Genomic DNA, 17,920 nt, shown 5'->3' with positions numbered 1-17,920 from the left:
GGGGAGGAGAGAGCTGTTCTCTGGTGTTAACATGGTATTCTTTAAGGAGAAAAACAAAGCCAAAGAAAACTCGTTATCTGGCATGTTAGCCTTAAAGGTGGTAATGGGCAGAATCCAGAGTTTTAATCTCTTCAGAGCTGCATATCTCATATTATATTTGGTATTGGTCTCTAAGTCTTGTATTGTAGATTAAATTCTTGCTGTATTTTTAAATTTGAGTGAGGGTTATGTGCATTTAACTCTACCTAGCTTTTATCATCCATGATGACATTGTTATCACAGGGGTCTTGACAAAGCAAAATAAAAATTTGCTATTTAAATAGTTTACTTGTAAGTAAGGAGCCTGAAATAACCAATAGTTTTGCATCTAATATGGGCTCTGATTGACTTGCATTGTTGTCAGGATCAATTATGAAACTGAAGTTTGGTGCCTCCTTTTTTTTTTTAATCATGTTTTTCCCCTTGTAGCAGTTGTGTTTAATGTCATTAAAAAGAAATAAAAGTTCTTGTCAGTGGCATATGTACTGTGGCCGTCTGTTTCGGGCTTCGGAGGAGGGTTCTTTGCCTTCCTCTGCGTAGGTCGTTCAGTAGGATATGGGAGGGTGGCAGCATTTAGTAGAACATGATTCTGGGAAGGAGGTGCTTGCTCCCTGCTCTTTGGAGGGTAAATTACAGTGTTGAGGAAGGCGTTCCAGCAGTTAAGAAATGTTGAGATTGATTGGGATTTGCAGCTACATATGGTGCATGTCAGGAGCCTGACATGGGAGAGCCTGAAATATCACTGTGCTGCTGATTTTGCAGAGGGGGAGACCATGCAGCACCATTAGGCACGCAGTTCCTTGCATTCCTTCCCATGGCTCCCTGTTGGCCACTGTGTCTGTTTCTCTCGAGCTAGCACTAAGGAGGAAACCATGCTATTCCAGGGTATTCTCCCTTTGAAGATAGGAGAAGCCAGAATCAGTCATTTGAAATTGGTGGTTGTTCTTAACCCAATTTCTCTAGAAATTTTTGCTCCAAGAAACTGGTGTGAAGATTGGATGGATGTGGGTAAATAATGGAGAGATAACAGTCTGTAGATTCTGTTTATGAACCTGATCTTCTTAGATTTACCCCTAGGAGCGAGGATACAGGAGCAGCAATGATAGATTGTCACCTACATTAGCCAGTGCTCTTCAAATCTTGCTCCTGCTGGGAAAATGGCACAGACTTGGACAGGCTCCCTGACTTGCTGTTCTGTGTGTGTGTGTGTGTGTGTGTTTAAACATTTTTTAGTGATTTATCATTCTTATTTTATGTGCATTGGTGTTTTGCCTGCTTGTATGTGTGTCTGTGTGAGGGTGTCAGATCCCCTGGAACTGGGGTTACAGACAGCTGTGAGCTGCTTTTTGGATGCTGGGAATTGAACTTGGGTCCTCTGTAAGAGCAACCAGTGCTCTTTACCACTCAGCCATCTCTCCAGCCCCACTGGGGGTGTTTTTGAGATAGGATCTCCATATGAAATGCAGACTGCCTCCCATCTCCTGAAAGGAAGGAGATGATTACAGGCAAGTGCCACCATGCTAAATTCTATCTCAATTTGTCTGGTGTGTGTGTCGGGGGGGGGGGGGGTGCTATTTGATATGCTTGTCTCAGTGTGTAATTTCTTGACTTGTGTATACGCATTGTTCCTGTCAAGTGTAGAGGATCTTTTGGTCATTATTTCCCGTTCATTAGTGTCAGTTTCTACCCTAGGCATCAAAAGTTTCAGAGACCAGGATGAATTAATTCTCTGAATTGATTGTATCTCATACCTCCCATTCATCTTGTTACAGAGAAGTGGGTAGAAAAAGAAGAAAATGGATCTTCTCTACGGGGAGCGAGCAGGCTCATTCTCTAAGGAGGGCATCTTGAGCTTTTGTAGGATAAGAAACCAAAGTCCTGTTTTCTAGGAGAAAAAAATTATTCCCCCAACAATCGCAGGGTTTGGGGTGTGTGTGTGTGTGTGTGTGTGTGTGTGTGTGTGTGTGTGTGTGTGTGCGTGCACACACATGTGCGCAGGGCACCTGTCGAGTAAATGTTCCCATTTGTCACAGAGAGAGTCAGCTGGTCAGGGTTGGAATTCTTAATGAACAAGCGCGCCAGCCTTGTCATTCCAACCCATTTATTCCCCACAACAGCCGGAGCATGTAGATGGAAAGTCTGGCCTTCCCCAGTACCCAGTCAGAGACAGGAGGAATGTGATCTTTGGGGTAACATTTAAAGTGGCCTAAGTGACAATCCTGAAATGTGTCCCCAGGTTATTATCTGTATACAGAGATCTCCTTAACTTAGTTTCAGGCTGTATTTTCAGGTTTGGTATTTTTTTTCAACCATGGGCTGGTCCTGGGGGCAGTCAGAGTATCTTGTTTATAGAAGCAATTTGCTCCTGGAGGCTACTTCTTAAAAGAAAAATCAGTAAGGAAAAAATAAAGAAAAATCTGAAAGATCATCCTCGATAGCCTGGTGAGTTGTTACGCATGTCTGGAAAGGGCTGGATTAGATTTTAGAGGACACCTGTGTTGAAAAGCTAGGGGTTAGAAGACAGGAGAAAGGACCCCTGTTTCAGATACCCAGTAGTCTTCCTCCCCCCTTAGCTCCTTGGCCTCCACTATGTTTCTAGAACAGCCTTTAGCCAGTACCCTGGGTGGGTGGGCTCTGGAAATCCTCTATGGTATTGGTAGAAAGGAAGCCTGCTGCACCCTCAGAGAATTGACTGCCCAAGGTCAGGGCCTTCTGCCTTTCTGTCCAGCTTCTTCCCACAGGCCTGCTGTGGTCTTGGTCACAGAGCTTTCCCAAATTGCAAGAACTCTTTGGAGTCACCTGAAAGGAATGGAGGAACCACTTCTCAAATCATAGCTGTAGAGTTTGACTGCAAGTGACACTTGATTCAGGAAGAGTGCAGTCCTTATTTCAGGAGGAAGAAGACAGAGCCGAAGCTAAAGGAGCAGTTGGCTGCCTTCAGATCCTTTATGGCGAACCACAGGCATGGGTGAACAGCGAGCCTTGCCCCCCAGCTAACGGGGCTCTCCAAACCCCACTAAGTACCTCTACCTAATGCTTCTCAGTTGGAAGTACATGGGCAGAGAGCCCAGGCAGTACCTCTCTGAGGTTTGGCTTGGAGATTTGTCTGTTCAAAGGCTTCTGAGACCTTCCTTTTCCTTTGTTTTCAGAACCTGAACAGCCTACTCTAAGCACATCTGACATTCTCTCCCCTGGCTCTAGACAGGAATGTTCGAGGTGCCCCATTTACTGGTTCGCTCATTGGCTAATGGCATCATTACTCTGCCTGCCTTTCAGCCTGCTGTTGGGATCTTAATGATGTTCCTTTAACAGCCCAGAGGAGCACGGAGTGAATATTGAATGATTTCTGCAGAAAGCAGCCTTGGTAACTCTTCAGTCCTTCCTTACCCACCCCAGATGAGAGCCACAGTCCTCTGGCAGGAATAAGCGCACAGTACTATCCAGAGAGGAAAACCCTTTGTTTGAAGAAACTGAGCAGGCGCCTGCATACCTATGTGGTGAGGCAGCCCCAGCTGAGCTCAGAGAGGAGCCTCAGAAAGAGGATGGTAGAGCTGCTATTTTCTTCTCCTACACGTGCACCCCCATCTGTTCGAGAATTCCCTTCCAACTCCAGCTTGGCTGGCAGGCATGTCCCTAAGAAGCTGCAGGCCAAAATGGAAGAGAACTGACTCCCTCCTCCACACATCCTGACTTGCTGCCAATTGCCAGAAAAAGAGGGCAACGCTTAGGCATTTACCAGAGGACAAGGGTGTGCCTTTTCATTTGTCTTTATTTTACATTTAAAAAGTGGTTATTGCTCTAACTGGATCGAGGTAAGGCCCTCTCTTAAGGAGCCTTGGCCTTGCAGCCCCATTCAGCAGGGATGGAAGTCACAAGACAATGAGTGGGACCTCATGTCCTCCCAGGAGGAAGCCCTTAGTATTGCTGACATCTGCCCTTACCTGCCTCTCCTCTCCTGTGCTGCCACACTTGGTACAAGCAGAACGGTGGCTGACCCAGCCTTGAGAGCTGTTATAGACCCGAATGAGGGGGCAGTCAGTGGGTGATGGCTTTCAGCTCTCTGACTTGGGCACCTGTGCTCATCATTCAGTACAACAGGTATTCACCAAAAACCTACTGTGTGCTGGGAACAGGCTCCACACTACCTTGGCCACCAATGGAAGATGTAGAGTCCACGTTTCCCATTGGCAGCCATGGTACATCAGTCCCAGAGAAGTCCGCTTGCCTCATCAAGCACCTTTTTTTTTTTTTTTTTTTTTTTTTTAAACCAGAAGGGGCAGAGGAGAGAGAGAGAGAGAGAGAGAGAGAGAGAGAGAGAGAGAGAGAGAGAGAGAGAGAGAGAAAACTAGCTGTCACTTCACACTTCAAGCTCCAGGGAAGGACATGAGAACCCTGGATAACTTCCATAGGACCCTGAATGAGATGGCAAGATCCAAAGACCCAGAGGCCAGTAGTGACGGCGAAGCTGCTCTCTGTCTGGTGAATGGCTTTCCAGCAGGGCGCTCGGCAGCTCCTAGGATATGGACGCTCCCTTTTCAGCTGTGCAAGCCGACGCTGCTGTAATGCCCAGGTACTTCCTTTAAAAGTGGGCAGTACCTTCCAGTACCTTCAAACTCCATACTGATGATCTCACCACAAAGAAGGCTGCAGACGGAAGCTGTCAGCTCGGGCCTGGGCAGAAGCCTCCACCCTCTGGCGTGGACCCTCTGATGTGTTTTCCGAGAGTCCGAACAGTAACCTCAAACATTCGCAAAGGTGTGCCTCACACCGCACATGTCCTTTTTGGCCACATCTAGAACGGGCTTGATGGCGTCAGGACCCCGAAAGGCAGGCAGCCCCACAGCTTCCCTGCTGCCTCGGTTGAAGGGGCCACAGCTCCAGCCAGTCTTGCTCTCTCCCAGAGCTTTGTGCATTATCTCAAAGAGGAAGCCAGTCCAGAAGAAGCGAGGAGGTGGGAGGCCGGCAGTGTCTCATGCAGCGTTGCCTTCCCAGAGTGCAGCCCGGCCTTCTAGCTTTGTGGCTTATTTGATTGTGTGTGTGTGTGTGTGTGTGTGTGTGTGTGTGTGTGTGTGTGTGTGTGTGTGTATGCGTAGAATTTGGGTTTATAGTTCAGCCTCCATCAGGCTAAGATGGGGAAAGGGAACTATGGCTAGCTGGGCCCCCACCGCTTTAGTCAGCTTTCACCCTGGGCCCAGGAAGGGCTCAGGGACCAGCAGAGAATGAAACCCTTCCCCTGCAGATGGGCCTGCCACACTTTGATGATGTTCACTGAGGCCTTGTGTAGAAACTGGGAAGGGAACAAAAGAGAAGTGGCCGGAGCTGGTTGAACAGACTTCTTGCAAGATGGGAAACAGGGCCGAGGAGGGAAGGAATAGTAGGCCTGCAGCCTGAACCCAGGCTCTTGTCCCTCACAGGAAGAAAGGCATAGCCCTGCCTGGAAGCCTCATTTCTCTGCCCTTTCACACACAGCCTTTGGTCAAGCCGAGTGGCCAAGACATGAGTCCTGTGCCGAGAACCCTGCCTGGCACCCAGTCTACCCGCAGCAAAGACATCCCTCTGGCTGGTTCTCACATTCTGCAGTTGTGTCTCTGGGTGCAGCCTGAGACACTGACATTGTTGAGGTGCTCCTGGAGTTAGGGGTTAATAAGAGGCTTCAGGACAAGACATCAGAAAGAGAGAAGCCAAGAGAGAAGACAGTAAAGCCCGATGATGGGAGAAGATGGATGGGGAAGGAGACGCAGAGAGGGCCAGATGTTTGTTGGACAGTCATCGTCAGAACAGTGAGGTCCTCTCACATTCTCTACTGTCTTCGGAGCTGCTCAGGGCAAGCACTGAAAGGTTTCATATCTGTTTTCATAAAAGAGGAAATGAAGGTACAGACGTAAAACGCCGCCCCAGGCATATCACCCCTATACTGGCGGTCCCGCCCACACCAACCAGGAGCTCTGCTGTTCCCATTGGCTGTCTTTAGAAAACAGAACAAAACAACAAAACACCACTGGCCCTTGGCACCCTGCAAAAGGCGAGGATCCAAAATCAATTTATAGTGTCTCCTGTGTCACACAGGCAGCAGCCAAGTTTGGCTTTGCCCAGCTGCTGCCCTGCCAGGCCCTGAGCTGACCCCTTCTGCAGTCCAGGGACTACAGCCCTTTAAGGCACAGGGCTACCCACCAAGTCCAGGGGTTACCCTCACCTTGCTGCGGAGGAGCCCCCCGCCCTGGTGCTCTGGTGTGCTGGTTTCCGATGCACTCTTGGTTTTCTCCTTGTTGTTATTGGGCTCATTGTCCTTGATGATGTCATACTGGCGGCAGAAGAGAGCTATAACACCTGGGAAGACAGGCGGGAGCAGTCAGAGGCCCGGATCTGACTTCTTACCTTGCCTGCCTCATCCGCTCCAGTGATTGCCGCCATCTCCAGATGGCCTCTGCGCTCTGCTGCAGCCTCCCTCCAGCCTCTGGCTCCTTTTTTCACCTACCAGGCCACGAGGCTTTCCCTGCTGCCGGGCTGGCCCTCCCACAGCAAGGGTCTGATCATAGGTCTCCCTGTTACCCTGTCTTTGAGCCTCTGACAGCTCCCACAGAAACGCTAACGGCGTTTGATGAGCCCATGCCAGCCCCTGTACTGTGTGCACTGACGTATTCAATCTCACTTGATCCTTACAACGCCTACCTATTATTGTTAGTCCCAGGGCACAAGGGAGCACACTGTGAGAGGGTGTCAGTAACTCAAGGTCACACCGTGGTGCGGCAGGGAGGTGATGCGCAGAGCTGGCTTGCTGTCTACTAGCAACCTAGTACTCGGATAGTATTCACACTGCTCCCTCCAGTTGGAGAAGTGTTCCCCACTCTGAGTGTTCTTGATCTACCTTGGATAGTTCTCAACTTCCCATCATAGCAGATGAAGCCCCCAGCAGCTACTGCTTCCCTCTCCAACATCCTAATAGACTTCCACCACCATTAAGTTTGGGTTAATTTTCTGTTTATAGCGTTGTGATTATGTAAACACTGTCTGTGCCAAGCCTAATAATGTCCCCTATTCAAAGCTTCTCTTTTGTCTGACCCTCGTCTTCCTGCCTTTCTCAAGTACCTGTTTTTCTATGTGCATAAGAAACATTTTTCCCCAAAATTTTTCTTCCACAGTCTGCCCTCAACCACTACAATAATCAGGCTTGAGTATGGTGTTCAAATCTCTCCAAAGACTCTAGCCCTCAGCCTCTCTCCCCTTTATTCCCAGTATTCCACCTTCTTTCACAGGCCGCAGCTACCACGAGTCAGTCTGTGAGTTTCATCTGTTCCTTGACCCTCGTCCCAAGAACGACCTTCCTCTGTCGGCCGCCTGGTTAGCTTCTGTTTCGCCTTCACAGCTCAGTTCCCATGTTCCCTCTGCTCTGGGTCTTTTGTCCTGTGTTCTCAGTGTTGGAGATCAAACCTAAGACCTCATGGATGATGGACAAGCACTCTGCCACTGAGTCACACCTGCATCGGGTTTGTTTTGTTTTTAATTAAAATGTTTTTAATTTTCTACTTCCAGCTCCAGAATTGACCTCATTTCCTCTGTTCTCACATTAGTGCTATTTTGTTTATTGTTTTTATTATTTTTAATTATGTGTGTGTGTGCATGTGGGCACAGATGTGACCACAGAGGCCAGAAGTGTGGGCTCTCCCTGGAACTGGAGTTGCTGGTGGTTGCAAGTCACCTGATACTTATGCTGGGAACTAAACTGGGGTCTTCAGGAAGATCAGTAGTTAAGTGCTCTTAACCTCCAAGCCATCTCTCTAGCCCTGTCCCCCACACTAGAACTCCTGTAGTACTCATTATATTCAATTATAGTTAAGCCCAATCTTGTCCCAGCCCAAGTTCCTTGCAAGCACAAGGCTCTTCTACAGTCTAGGATGGAGTGGTTGGTTGTATTGAACGTAAAGATGAATGATGTGGATTTTATCCTCAGGGAACTTGGAGACTAGGGAGAGAAGAGTAGCCTGCCCAGATTACATAAGGACTAAAGAGGGGCAACGTGCTGTGGGCCCACAAAGGCAGGCAGGCTGTTCCTGTGTGCAGATGGGGGATTGGCCTTGCAGCTCAGCTGCCTCTGGAAGAATAGGTAGACAAGGAGAGCACTCCAAGTCTGAGGTCAAGCAATGGCTTCCTCTGAGCTTCCTGAGCTTGAAGACCCAGAGGTCCAGCATCCCAGAAGAGAAGGAAGCTGTGAGTGTGGCCAAAGGATACACTGACTGTGGACACAGCCACCCTAGGAGGCTGGACCACTTCTGCGAGGAAGAAGGCATGCCACAGCATACAAGACAGCAGAAATGTGCCGTGTTTGGGGTGGAGGGGACTAGGGGGGGGTGTCAGACTTAGCTCTCAGAGCGGCCATAGGCAGGACTTGGGAATTTCACCACCACCCCTAGACATCTCCAAGCCCCTTACCCTTGGTGATGGTTGGTTGGGGTCCTCAGCTCCTCACGGGTCAGTGAAGGAGGATGGGAAGCCTGACTCACCTGCCCACATGAAGAGGACCACAACGATGATCAACACCTCTCCTGTTCGCAGCTGCTGGTTCCTCCCCATCTCCTTCATGGTCACCTCATCTGCAAGGAGAGATGAGCTAGTCCTGAGTGCCTTTCCTCCCTGGCCATTGCTCCAGGGCCAAGGTCACAATAAGAAGTGCCTCCCAAGATACCCAACATAAAGAATTCCAGGGGGCTGGAGAGATGGCTCAGTGGTTAAGAGCACCGACTGCTCTTCCAGAGGTCCTGAGTTCAATTCCCAGCAACCACATGGTGGCTCACAACCACCTGTAATGAGATCTGGTGCCCTCTTTTGGCCTGCAGGGACACATGCAGACAGAGCACTGTATATATAATAAATAAATCTTAAAAAAAAAAAAAAAAAAAAAAAAAGAATTCCAGGAACATCGTGAAGGCTGCCTGGGGTGGCAGCATTTGGACTCGATCCAAAGGAGGAAGTTTACATGCCCGTCTCCTCCTGGGGCACTCTAGCAAACCTCCATCTTTTGAGCTGGTTTGCCTCCCTCCTGCTCTGCCCAACTGCTCTGGCCTAACTGCCCTCACCCTGCCCTCACCCTGCCCTCACCCTGGGACTCTAGCATGCCCCTGGCTTGCCTTTATTCTTAGAGGCCATCTTCTCGGCCTCACGTGGGGTCTTGAAGAGCAGAGGCTCACTAGCTGGGCTCTGGCCCTGAATGGAGATGGCCTGCACATGCACAATGTACTCTGTGTCCTCCTCCAGATCCCAGAGGGCGCACGAGCGGGTGGTGGTGTTCACCTCCTGAATGAAGCGAAGCATCCGCACGTCCTTCTTCTAAAAGGGGGAGGGCTTGGTATGTCAGTGTGCAGGCACCAACCCCACTTCTGCCCACCTCCCGCAGTGACAAGTCCTTTTCGTGTCCATCATCATCCCATCGCCTTGGGCATCATTATCTCCACGGTACAGCTAAGGAAACAGGCTCAGAGGGGTCAGGATGTTGCCCCAGGCCACACATCTACCGAGGATGCCAGTATGTCTGAAACTCCTCTGTGTCTGAGGTCAGACCCATGCTCTGAATTTCCATGTCTCAGGCAAGACGGGAACCCTTCTCCACTGACTATGGACCTTCTGTGACCCCCATTCTAAGCTAAATGTACAGCGTGTCACCCACATCTCTTGTCCTGTGTTTCTCTTCCTCTTCTGTTTCTCTACCGCCACCCTCCATCCCAGACACTCTCTTCTTTTTTCTTTTTCTTTTCAGTTTTAATTTAAAGACAGGGTCTTGCTGTATTGTCTGGCTGGCCTTGAACTTGCAATCCTTCTACCCTGCCTCCTGCGAAGCGTTCAGGGATTACAGACATGCAATGTCAGAGGCATCCAGTTTCCTGTCACCTTCTTGATATGCCCTCTCCTCCCAAGCACCCTCCAGGGTTACCTGCTGAGAGATGGCAAACCCGATGATAACCTCATCCTCCAGGACATCCCAGCTGACCACCGCAGAGTTGGCCTTGAGGTGCCTGACGGTGACATTCACAGGGGCCGAGGGACTGTCTGCAGGGCAGGGAGGCACCTGAGCCTGAGCATGCCCTACTCTGAGGCCCAGTCCCACCGTAAATGAGAAAGGGGAAGCTGGGGGGGGGGGCTATGTGGGGAGGGAAAAGAGAATCCAAGGCTTCGGCTGGGCCACATGGCTCTCGGTTCCTCGGTGGTTGAGAGGCCCCAGGCTCCTTGTGACTGGTAGGGAAGCTCCTGCTTGCTATAGACTGGCCAAACTAGGGTGCTTAGGTAAAACTGATGGGCCCGGACCTGAATCAGGGCGAGATCTAGTGGATGGGTGGTTAGGAATGGAGGTGGGGGAGAGCTGAACGGAGTTGCAGAAGCTGGCCAGTCACACGAGAAGCAGTCACAAGCACTCCTAAGTCCATTGCTCTTTTTATAGCCCCACACTGTCAAGTGAGTGACCTTGAGGGAAGGAGACAGACCCCAAGATGAAGAGCCAAGGAAGGGCTGAGCCCTGGCATGAGAGTGGGGGAGCAACCCAGAATTATGGTGAGCTGGGCAAAGTGCTCCTAAGGGAAAGGGTCTGTGTGAACCTCCTCACATTCCGTGGCCCTCAAGTGGCAGGGATGGAGAAAGTTAGAGAGAGAAAGACGGTCAGCACAGGGCGCCTCGGTGGAGAGACACCAAGATAGGGCAAGGCCTTCTGGAAATTCCAGACAGTGAGTGGGAAAGTAACGGAGGAGCAGGGCAGGAAGGACCTTCCGGGAGAGGAGAGTCACACAGGGCTATGTCTCTCAAGAGGGCAAGTGTTGTGATCAGAAGCCCTGGGCCTGAGCAGTAACCTCATACCCCTCCGATGAGTGGACTCAAGGCCCCAGGATTATGCCAGACGTGCAGATGGAAAGAGACATAAGGACACAGACAGGTGGGCCGCGGTCACAGAACCAGAGAGCAGACAAGTGGAGCGTTAGAGACAGACACGGACCAGAAGCAGGGCAAGGAAAGAGATGGAGAGAGAGAGTGAGGCGGCAGCAGCAGCAGCAGCCAGGAGGGACAGATCGGGGTGATGTGGGGAGGGAGGGCCCCATGGGGTGAGCCAGACACTGACTGCAGCAGGCTGAGGCCCCCTACACACACCCTGCAACCCAGCTTCCAGTTCTCTTCATCATCGTCGCCGCTGCACAGAGAGGTGCGGCTGCCTGTGTGTCTCTGAGAGAGAGGTCTTTGGGGATACAGAGGGAGGCCCAAGGTGGGGCACTAGTGTCCTCAGCCGCTCCCAGGGCCAGAAAAGGTGACTTGAGGCAAGGACCCATGGTTAGGGGATGGCCTGAAGGGATCAGGAGACACAAGACCCTAAAAACCCAGGGAAGAGGTCTAGTGGCTGAAGGACGGGGTCTAGGGGTCAAGAAGGTTCAGAGGCGCTAAGGTCGGGCTAGTAGAGTAGGCAGCAGATGACACGGGAGGTCTCAGGGAGCGGGAAGGGAACCGAGGACTCCCCGGTGGTGGCAGCGTGGGAGGGGAGGCTGCCTGCCCCCCCCTCCGCCCGTCCCCCGCCCCGGGCCCCCTTACCCGCCTGCACCAGCGCGAAGCAGACGCAGCTCAGCCACAGGCGGAGCGCGGCGCGGGGCGGCCCGGCGCACGGCGGCCCGGGGGGCATGGCGGCTCCTGCGTCCGGCTCCCGCTCGCGCTCCGGCCCGCGGCCCTCCCGGCCCGGCCGCCCCGCGCCGCCCCGCGCCGCCTGCATGTCGGCTCCGCGGACAGCGACTCCCGCGCGGCGGCAGCGGCGGCGGCGGCGGCGGCGGCGGCGGCAGCGGCCGCGTCCACGTCGGGCGCCCGGGGGGCGGGGCGCCCCCGCTGCGGGGAGAGGGCGGGGGCGGGGTGAGGACCGAGGGCGCCCCCACTCCTGTCCCCGATCCTCACTCTGCCGGCGCCCGGAAAGCCAGGGGCTTCGGGCGTCCGCGGCTCCCGCTCTCTGGCGGGTGCAGGAGCCGCAGCACCGCACCGCGGTCAGTGCCAGCCCCAGTCCTGACCCGGCCCGGCCCTTCCCCAGGGGAGAGGGAGGACAAGTGCTTGGGAGATGCCCATCTGTGCCCCACCTCTCACTCCGGCCCACACTCCAGGCACCCATCACACACACACACACACACACACACACACACACACACACACACACACACACACAAGCTGTGGGGGGTTAAGTAGGGTCCGGACCGTACACTCTGGGGAGGAGGTCAGTGTGTCCATTGAGGCTGAGGATGGCCTCCTTCGACTCTCTTGGAGGTCTAGCTGAGACCCCAGGCCAGTCTTTTCTTTTTCTTATGCTATTTTTAATCCCCTCGAGAGCACCGTGAACATCTGCTAGGCGCAGACACTCTGCGGGCCTTGTTTGAGAGTGGAACTCCGTTCTCACTGCAGCCCCTTGAGGTCGACTCCGCTGTGGGCATTTCATGTAGACGGACACTGCAGTGAGGCCCCTCCACAGTATGATTTGAACCCAGGGTCCTCCGATTCCCAAAAGTGGACTTGACTCCACAGACTCCCTACCCAGAGTGGCTTCAACACCCCAGTGTCTAGAATCTCTCTCTATAAACCTGCTCACATTCTAGATTATTAAAAGAACAATCTGGAATCATATTTCTTCAAAAACAGAGAGGCGGAGGCTGCGGCTTCGCGAGGCTTGGGGGACCACTATGCCCATTCTCAGCATTGATTTGGCTAATGGCGCTAAAGTGCTGGGGGCTGGGAGCTGCGGCACAACGCTTCAGCTAATTAACGCACTCTGAGAACTCTTTCTTCTCTACCTTGGGAACAACCATGTGCCATCCTGTCCTCACACACCCTTCTGTTGCTCCTTTGATGGTCTTGGAGGTAGAGAGGCGCCTTCGCCCACGTTCACGATCCTTTCCCTAAGGAGAATTACTACAGGACCCACACAAAGCCCTCAACCTCAGCCTGTGACATTCTTTAACTCGAGTCCCAGTCAGAGAAGCAAGACTGAGGAGTGAGGCTAGACCAGAGAGAGTCCTTTGGCCTTCTGACACAAAGGGCCATGCTTGTCACAACACACACACCCTCATCTGAAAGTTCACCCTTGGGTGGGTGGTGAGTGGGACACCCCTTTGTCATAGGTTCTCCGGAGATCTCTTCCCAAAGAGGGTGAACCGAGATCTTCAAGGTCTTCGGTCCAGGCTTTAGATGAAGAAACTGAGGCCCAAAGATAGAGGCCCCAGTGCTTGGTGCAAACCCACCATGAGGCAAAAGGAGCCACAGAACACTCCTCTGCTAATGCCCTTCCCCAAGGACTCTTCTCCCTGCCCCCTCCCAAGTTTCTACCTAGATCCCTGGGAAGGACGAGGTGGGAGGGGGCTCAGGGTGTTCTCTTGAGCTTTCCAATCACATCACCCAACCCTCTGTACCCCCAGGACTGCCATGATGGGCAGGCTGATACCCCCCCCACCACCACCACCACCATCTGTTTCCTTGGCTACATACCCTGTCCTGGGGATGAGCCTCAGCCGGGGCCTTGCGGGAACCTGGACCTGCCTGGGAGGGTAGCCCAGCCAGGGATCTTCCCCCTTCTTTTTCTCTTTCTCTTATGGCAGCTGCTGCCTGCCCCGCCCTGCCAGCCCCACCCCACCAGCTGCAGCTTAACCCCCAGGGACCTCCTTGCCTTCCCCAGACTACCAGGGGCCTGCAGGAGCAACTGGAGTCTCCTCCGTTAGCCATTACAGGAGCAGCAGGAAAGAGCAGGGTCAGGTAGAGGTCGTAGGATCCAGTTTTATCCTGGCTGAGGGAGAAGGAGGGAGAGGGTCCAGGTGGGCTCTAGCCTACGGTCCAGGGATGGGGAGAGGGGAGCCTCCACGCCACCTGCTGGCCGTTCTGGGGAAAGCCCCAGGCTGATGTAGGGCGTTAGGAGGGGCGAAGGGGCAGTGATCACTGTCTGGGAGCCAGGAGCAAAGCCCGCGGGGCGCCGGTGGAGCGGGCATGCCAGACCTGAAGAAATTGAAGAGTTGTGGCCATAGGGTGTAGCCTTCCAGGATTCTTGATGTGCTTGGGCGTTATCTCAGTTCTGGAGGAAGTGCTGGCTTGAAACCTAGCACCCAGTAGGAGCTGCTTAAGGGCAGTGAGACCTGAAGGGACGCGGAGGCATCCGAGGGAGCCTGGGAAGGGGTTTGTCAGCACTGCTTGCTTTATATACACCACCCAATGCCCCCTGCCTGAGCACAGCGCTAAGCGTACTAATACAGAAGGCATTCAGTAGCGCTTGTTGACTGTCCAGATCAAATCCATCCTTTGAACACTTGCTTACTGAGCACCTACTATGTACTTGGTTCCAGGCAGCATTCAGGAAGAACACACAAACATATGGACTGGAATTGGGGAAGGGAATGGTCTGGAGAGGAGAAATGTGCCCTCCCTCGCTGCATTCCTGTTTCTCTACTTGCACAACTCTCTGAAGACACAGACACTTAAGGACTCACCAGCCTTCGGACCCTCTTAGGCACCAAGAGGTGTCCGGAGTCTCAGAGCTTATCTCGGTCATTGGCTGTCATCTAGAATAGGAAGACTTTTGTCCAGTCTTGGAACAGACATGGCTCGTGTCTAGTGTGCTCTTTAGACACAGGAGATTGCTTTGGGGTACAATAAGGGAGAACTCCGCTCTTGCCCTGTGTTATCTGGAGTTTTAGGCTAGTGTGTAGCTTTAGCCTCAGTTCTAGATCAAGATCTTGAGACTGGGAGAACTGAGGGGCTTGTCTGGAACCACGCAGACAATGAAGTGTGGAGCTGTGTCTAAAATTCACGGCTTCAAGTTCAGGGCCTGATCTGGCGTGCTTGTCTCCACCCCCCCACCCCCCCACCCCATCTCTAAGGACCTTTCAGGATAGGGCTCCAGGGCATTTTTCTACAGAGGACACAGGATTGATGCTCACAGGGAAAGTGGCAAAGCTCAGGGACCCACTGTTCACCAACTTTTTCCAGGTTCCAAAGTCCTCACAACGCTGACAGTTGAGAAGGTCACACCAATGTCAGAGATGAAGAAATAGACCTTCGACAAGAGAAAATGGTTTGCTGTGGGTTGTCCAGCCAGGAGACACGGCCTGTCTTATCTAATCCCAGATGTCCATGGCTCATGTTTTCTAACGTCCTACGCCAAGCCACGCCTGGTGGGTCTGGGTACTGAGGACACAGTGATGAGCCAGATTGGCTCTGGTCCTTGGCAGCTCCCATGATCAGGGACGAGGAAGATGATGTTCTCAGAACACTGAGAGCCTGGGGCTTCAGATGGAGGGTACCAGATCTTTAGGGGCAGAAGACAGGATTCACTGGAAAGGAAGCAAGGAGGGCTTCCAGGAGGAAGCAATCCTGCCCTCAATGAGCACTGAGAGCTAGCTGGGAGCTAGAGGGGTAAGGAGAGAAGGGGGAGGGGAGAAAGCTTGAGCGCACAGTGTGTGGGTGTGTGTAGGGGAGGCAGGGGAACCTGCACACCTCATGAGGGGCCGGGGAGTTACCAACCCTGGACTGAAACACCGGGAGCAGGAAAAACAAGACTAGATGTGAAAGACTGTCCTGAGCAGCTTGTAAGAGAAGATAGGGCTACAGGAGCTTCATTCATTCAACTTACTGAGAACCTGCCGGGTCCTGGGGACACACTGTACACAAGGCGAGCTCTCCATGGGTCTCACATGCCAGTGAGACAAACATAAGCAAGTGTTACTGGGGACAGGAAAGACGGCTCAGCAGTTGAGAGCACTGGCAGCTCTCCTGGAGGACCCGGGTGCTGTTCCCAGCAACCACATGGCAGCTCACAACCTTCTGTAACTCTAGTTCCAGGAGATCCAATACCCTCTCTCTGGCCTCCTTGGGCACAAGGCATGCATGAAGTGCACAGATATACAGGCAGACAAAACACCTATACACACCACAGACATACACACACACAGACACATAGACACACACACCAGCACACGCATAGGCACACACAGACACATGAGCACAGGGACACACACACACAGGCACACACACACATAGACATACACACAGACACACACACACAGGCACAGACACACACAGGCACACACAGACACATGAACACAGGGACACACACACACAGACACACACACAGGCACATACAGGCACAGACACACACAGGCACACACAGACACATGAAGACAGACAGACACACACACAGGCACACACATAGGCACACACAGACACATGAGCACAGGGACACACACACACAGGCACACACACACATAGACATACACACAGACACACACACACACAGGCACAGACACACACAGGCACACACAGGCACACACAGACACATGAACACAGGGACACACACACACAGACACACACACAGGCACATACAGGCACAGACACACACAGGCACACACAGACACATGAAGACAGACAGACACACACACAGGCACACACATAGGCACACACAGACACATGAAGACAGACACACACACAGACACACAGACATACACACAGGCACATATAGGCACAGACACACACCAGGCACACACAGAGGCACACACACACACACACATCTTCTGAGGCTGGGCATATAGCTCTGCTGATAGAGTTCTGCCTAGCACGCAAGAAGCCTGGGCTCAGTCCTCAGCACGAACTGAGGACAGTCACTAGGTGTGATTGTCAACACCTACAATCTCAGCACTAGGGAGGTAGAGGCACGAGGTTCAGGAGTTTAAAATCATCCTTGGCCACACAGGGAGTTCGAGGCAAGGCTGGGTGCATGAGGCTGAGTAGGAAAGGTTAGGCAGTGTGGCCCGAGGGGTGGCATCTGAGCTAAGAACTGGAGAAGTTCAGGATGCAGCTAAGTCATATCATCATAGTGTTCCAGCCTAGGGAGCAGCCAGTGCGAAGGCCCTGGGGCAGGAGTGTGCCTGGCATGTTCAGGAAACTAAAAGAAGCTGGAAGACCGGAGTCTTGCTGGCAACGTGGGAAGAAATGAGGGGAGCTGGGGGATTTACATTTTAAAAGGATCATGTTGCCTGCTGATGGCAGACCTTAGAAAACAGGGTTGGAACCAGGCGGCCTGTGAAGAGGCGAGGGGAGCCAGAAATGACGGTCTGGATCTGATTGACAGAGACACATGGAGAAGTAGCTGAGACCTTTCTCTTTTTTGTAGGAGGAGTCAGTGGATGGGACTCAAAGGAGGGATGAGGAGAGAGCTGGGTGGGGCTCCGCTGTCCCAGTCCAGATCCAGAAACTAGAAATCCCTGGCTGGGTGATGCTGGGCCAGTAATTCCACCTCTCTGAGCCTCTGGTGAGGTCTCTTGAAAAGGAGGCTGCTGGTACACACACCACAGAATGAGGAGCTGATGGTGGGCTTGGGGAGAGGAGAAGGAAGAAGGTCCTTGTAACTAAGTTAAGGAGCCCCCCCCCCCCAATCTCTTCAGTTCTTCATTCTGGTCCATTTCACAGAGCTCTGGGAGGTTGACCATCTTACCCAAGGCTCACAAAGCCAGCTCTAGCCTGCTCTGTGCCTCAAACCTCAGCTCTGACTTTGCCTCTGAAGACAGTTTCTCGGCTACACACCACGGTCACCCACATCTCTCAAGAGTGTGGGACCAGAGGCCCTATCATAGGGGGGTGTGGAGGGCTGAAGTGGAGGTTCATGGATAAGATCTCGTTCCCAACAGGGATGAGGAGGACAGTACCCTTAGACTCACTCCTGAGCTCAGCCTCTAGCTGGATGGGTCACCCCAACACCTGTTTTCACAGACCAAGTAGGGGTCACACAGAGTGAAGCTTGGAGGCTCCAGGAACCCCCACCTCTCACACAGCCTATTCTGAGGGCCACCTCCAGAAGGGGGAGAAGGCATTGCAGAGCCAGGACATGGCCAGCAGAGGGTGCCCACTC

At 52.7% G+C, this 17,920-nt stretch overlaps 1 protein-coding gene across 1 annotated transcript; it reads right to left on the bottom strand.

Annotated features, from left to right (window-relative positions):
• Positions 1-4,778: 4,778 nt before the first annotated feature.
• On the bottom strand, positions 4,779-11,683 carry Fndc5 (fibronectin type III domain containing 5). The gene is made up of 6 exons (XM_059255886.1): positions 11,596-11,683; positions 9,962-10,077; positions 9,162-9,360; positions 8,538-8,627; positions 6,233-6,366; positions 4,779-4,955 (listed from the first exon to the last, which is right to left on the bottom strand). Exons 1-6 carry the CDS (start codon positions 11,681-11,683, stop codon positions 4,779-4,781), a joined length of 804 nt encoding a protein of 267 aa, XP_059111869.1.
• Positions 11,684-17,920: the final 6,237 nt, after the last annotated feature.

Source organism: Peromyscus eremicus, chromosome 2 (genome assembly GCF_949786415.1).
Source record: "Peromyscus eremicus chromosome 2, PerEre_H2_v1, whole genome shotgun sequence".
Lineage (NCBI taxonomy): Eukaryota > Metazoa > Chordata > Mammalia > Rodentia > Cricetidae > Peromyscus > Peromyscus eremicus.
Note: the sequence above shows the minus strand (reverse complement) of the source record. Positions and strands in the feature narration are given on the sequence as shown.

Bases quoted from the DNA above. Each gene is read 5' to 3' on its own strand.
- Fndc5 (XM_059255886.1), bottom strand. From the start codon at position 11,683: ATGCCCCCCGGGCCGCCGTGCGCCGGGCCGCCCCGCGCCGCGCTCCGC. The intron at 9,361-9,961 runs GTAACCCTGGAG...TCCCCCTTTTAG, and splicing joins GGTTTGCCATCTCTCAGCAG to AAGAAGGACGTGCGGATGCT. The intron at 6,367-8,537 runs GTGAGTCAGGCT...CTGTCTTCCCAG, and splicing joins GGTCCTCTTCATGTGGGCAG to GTGTTATAGCTCTCTTCTGC.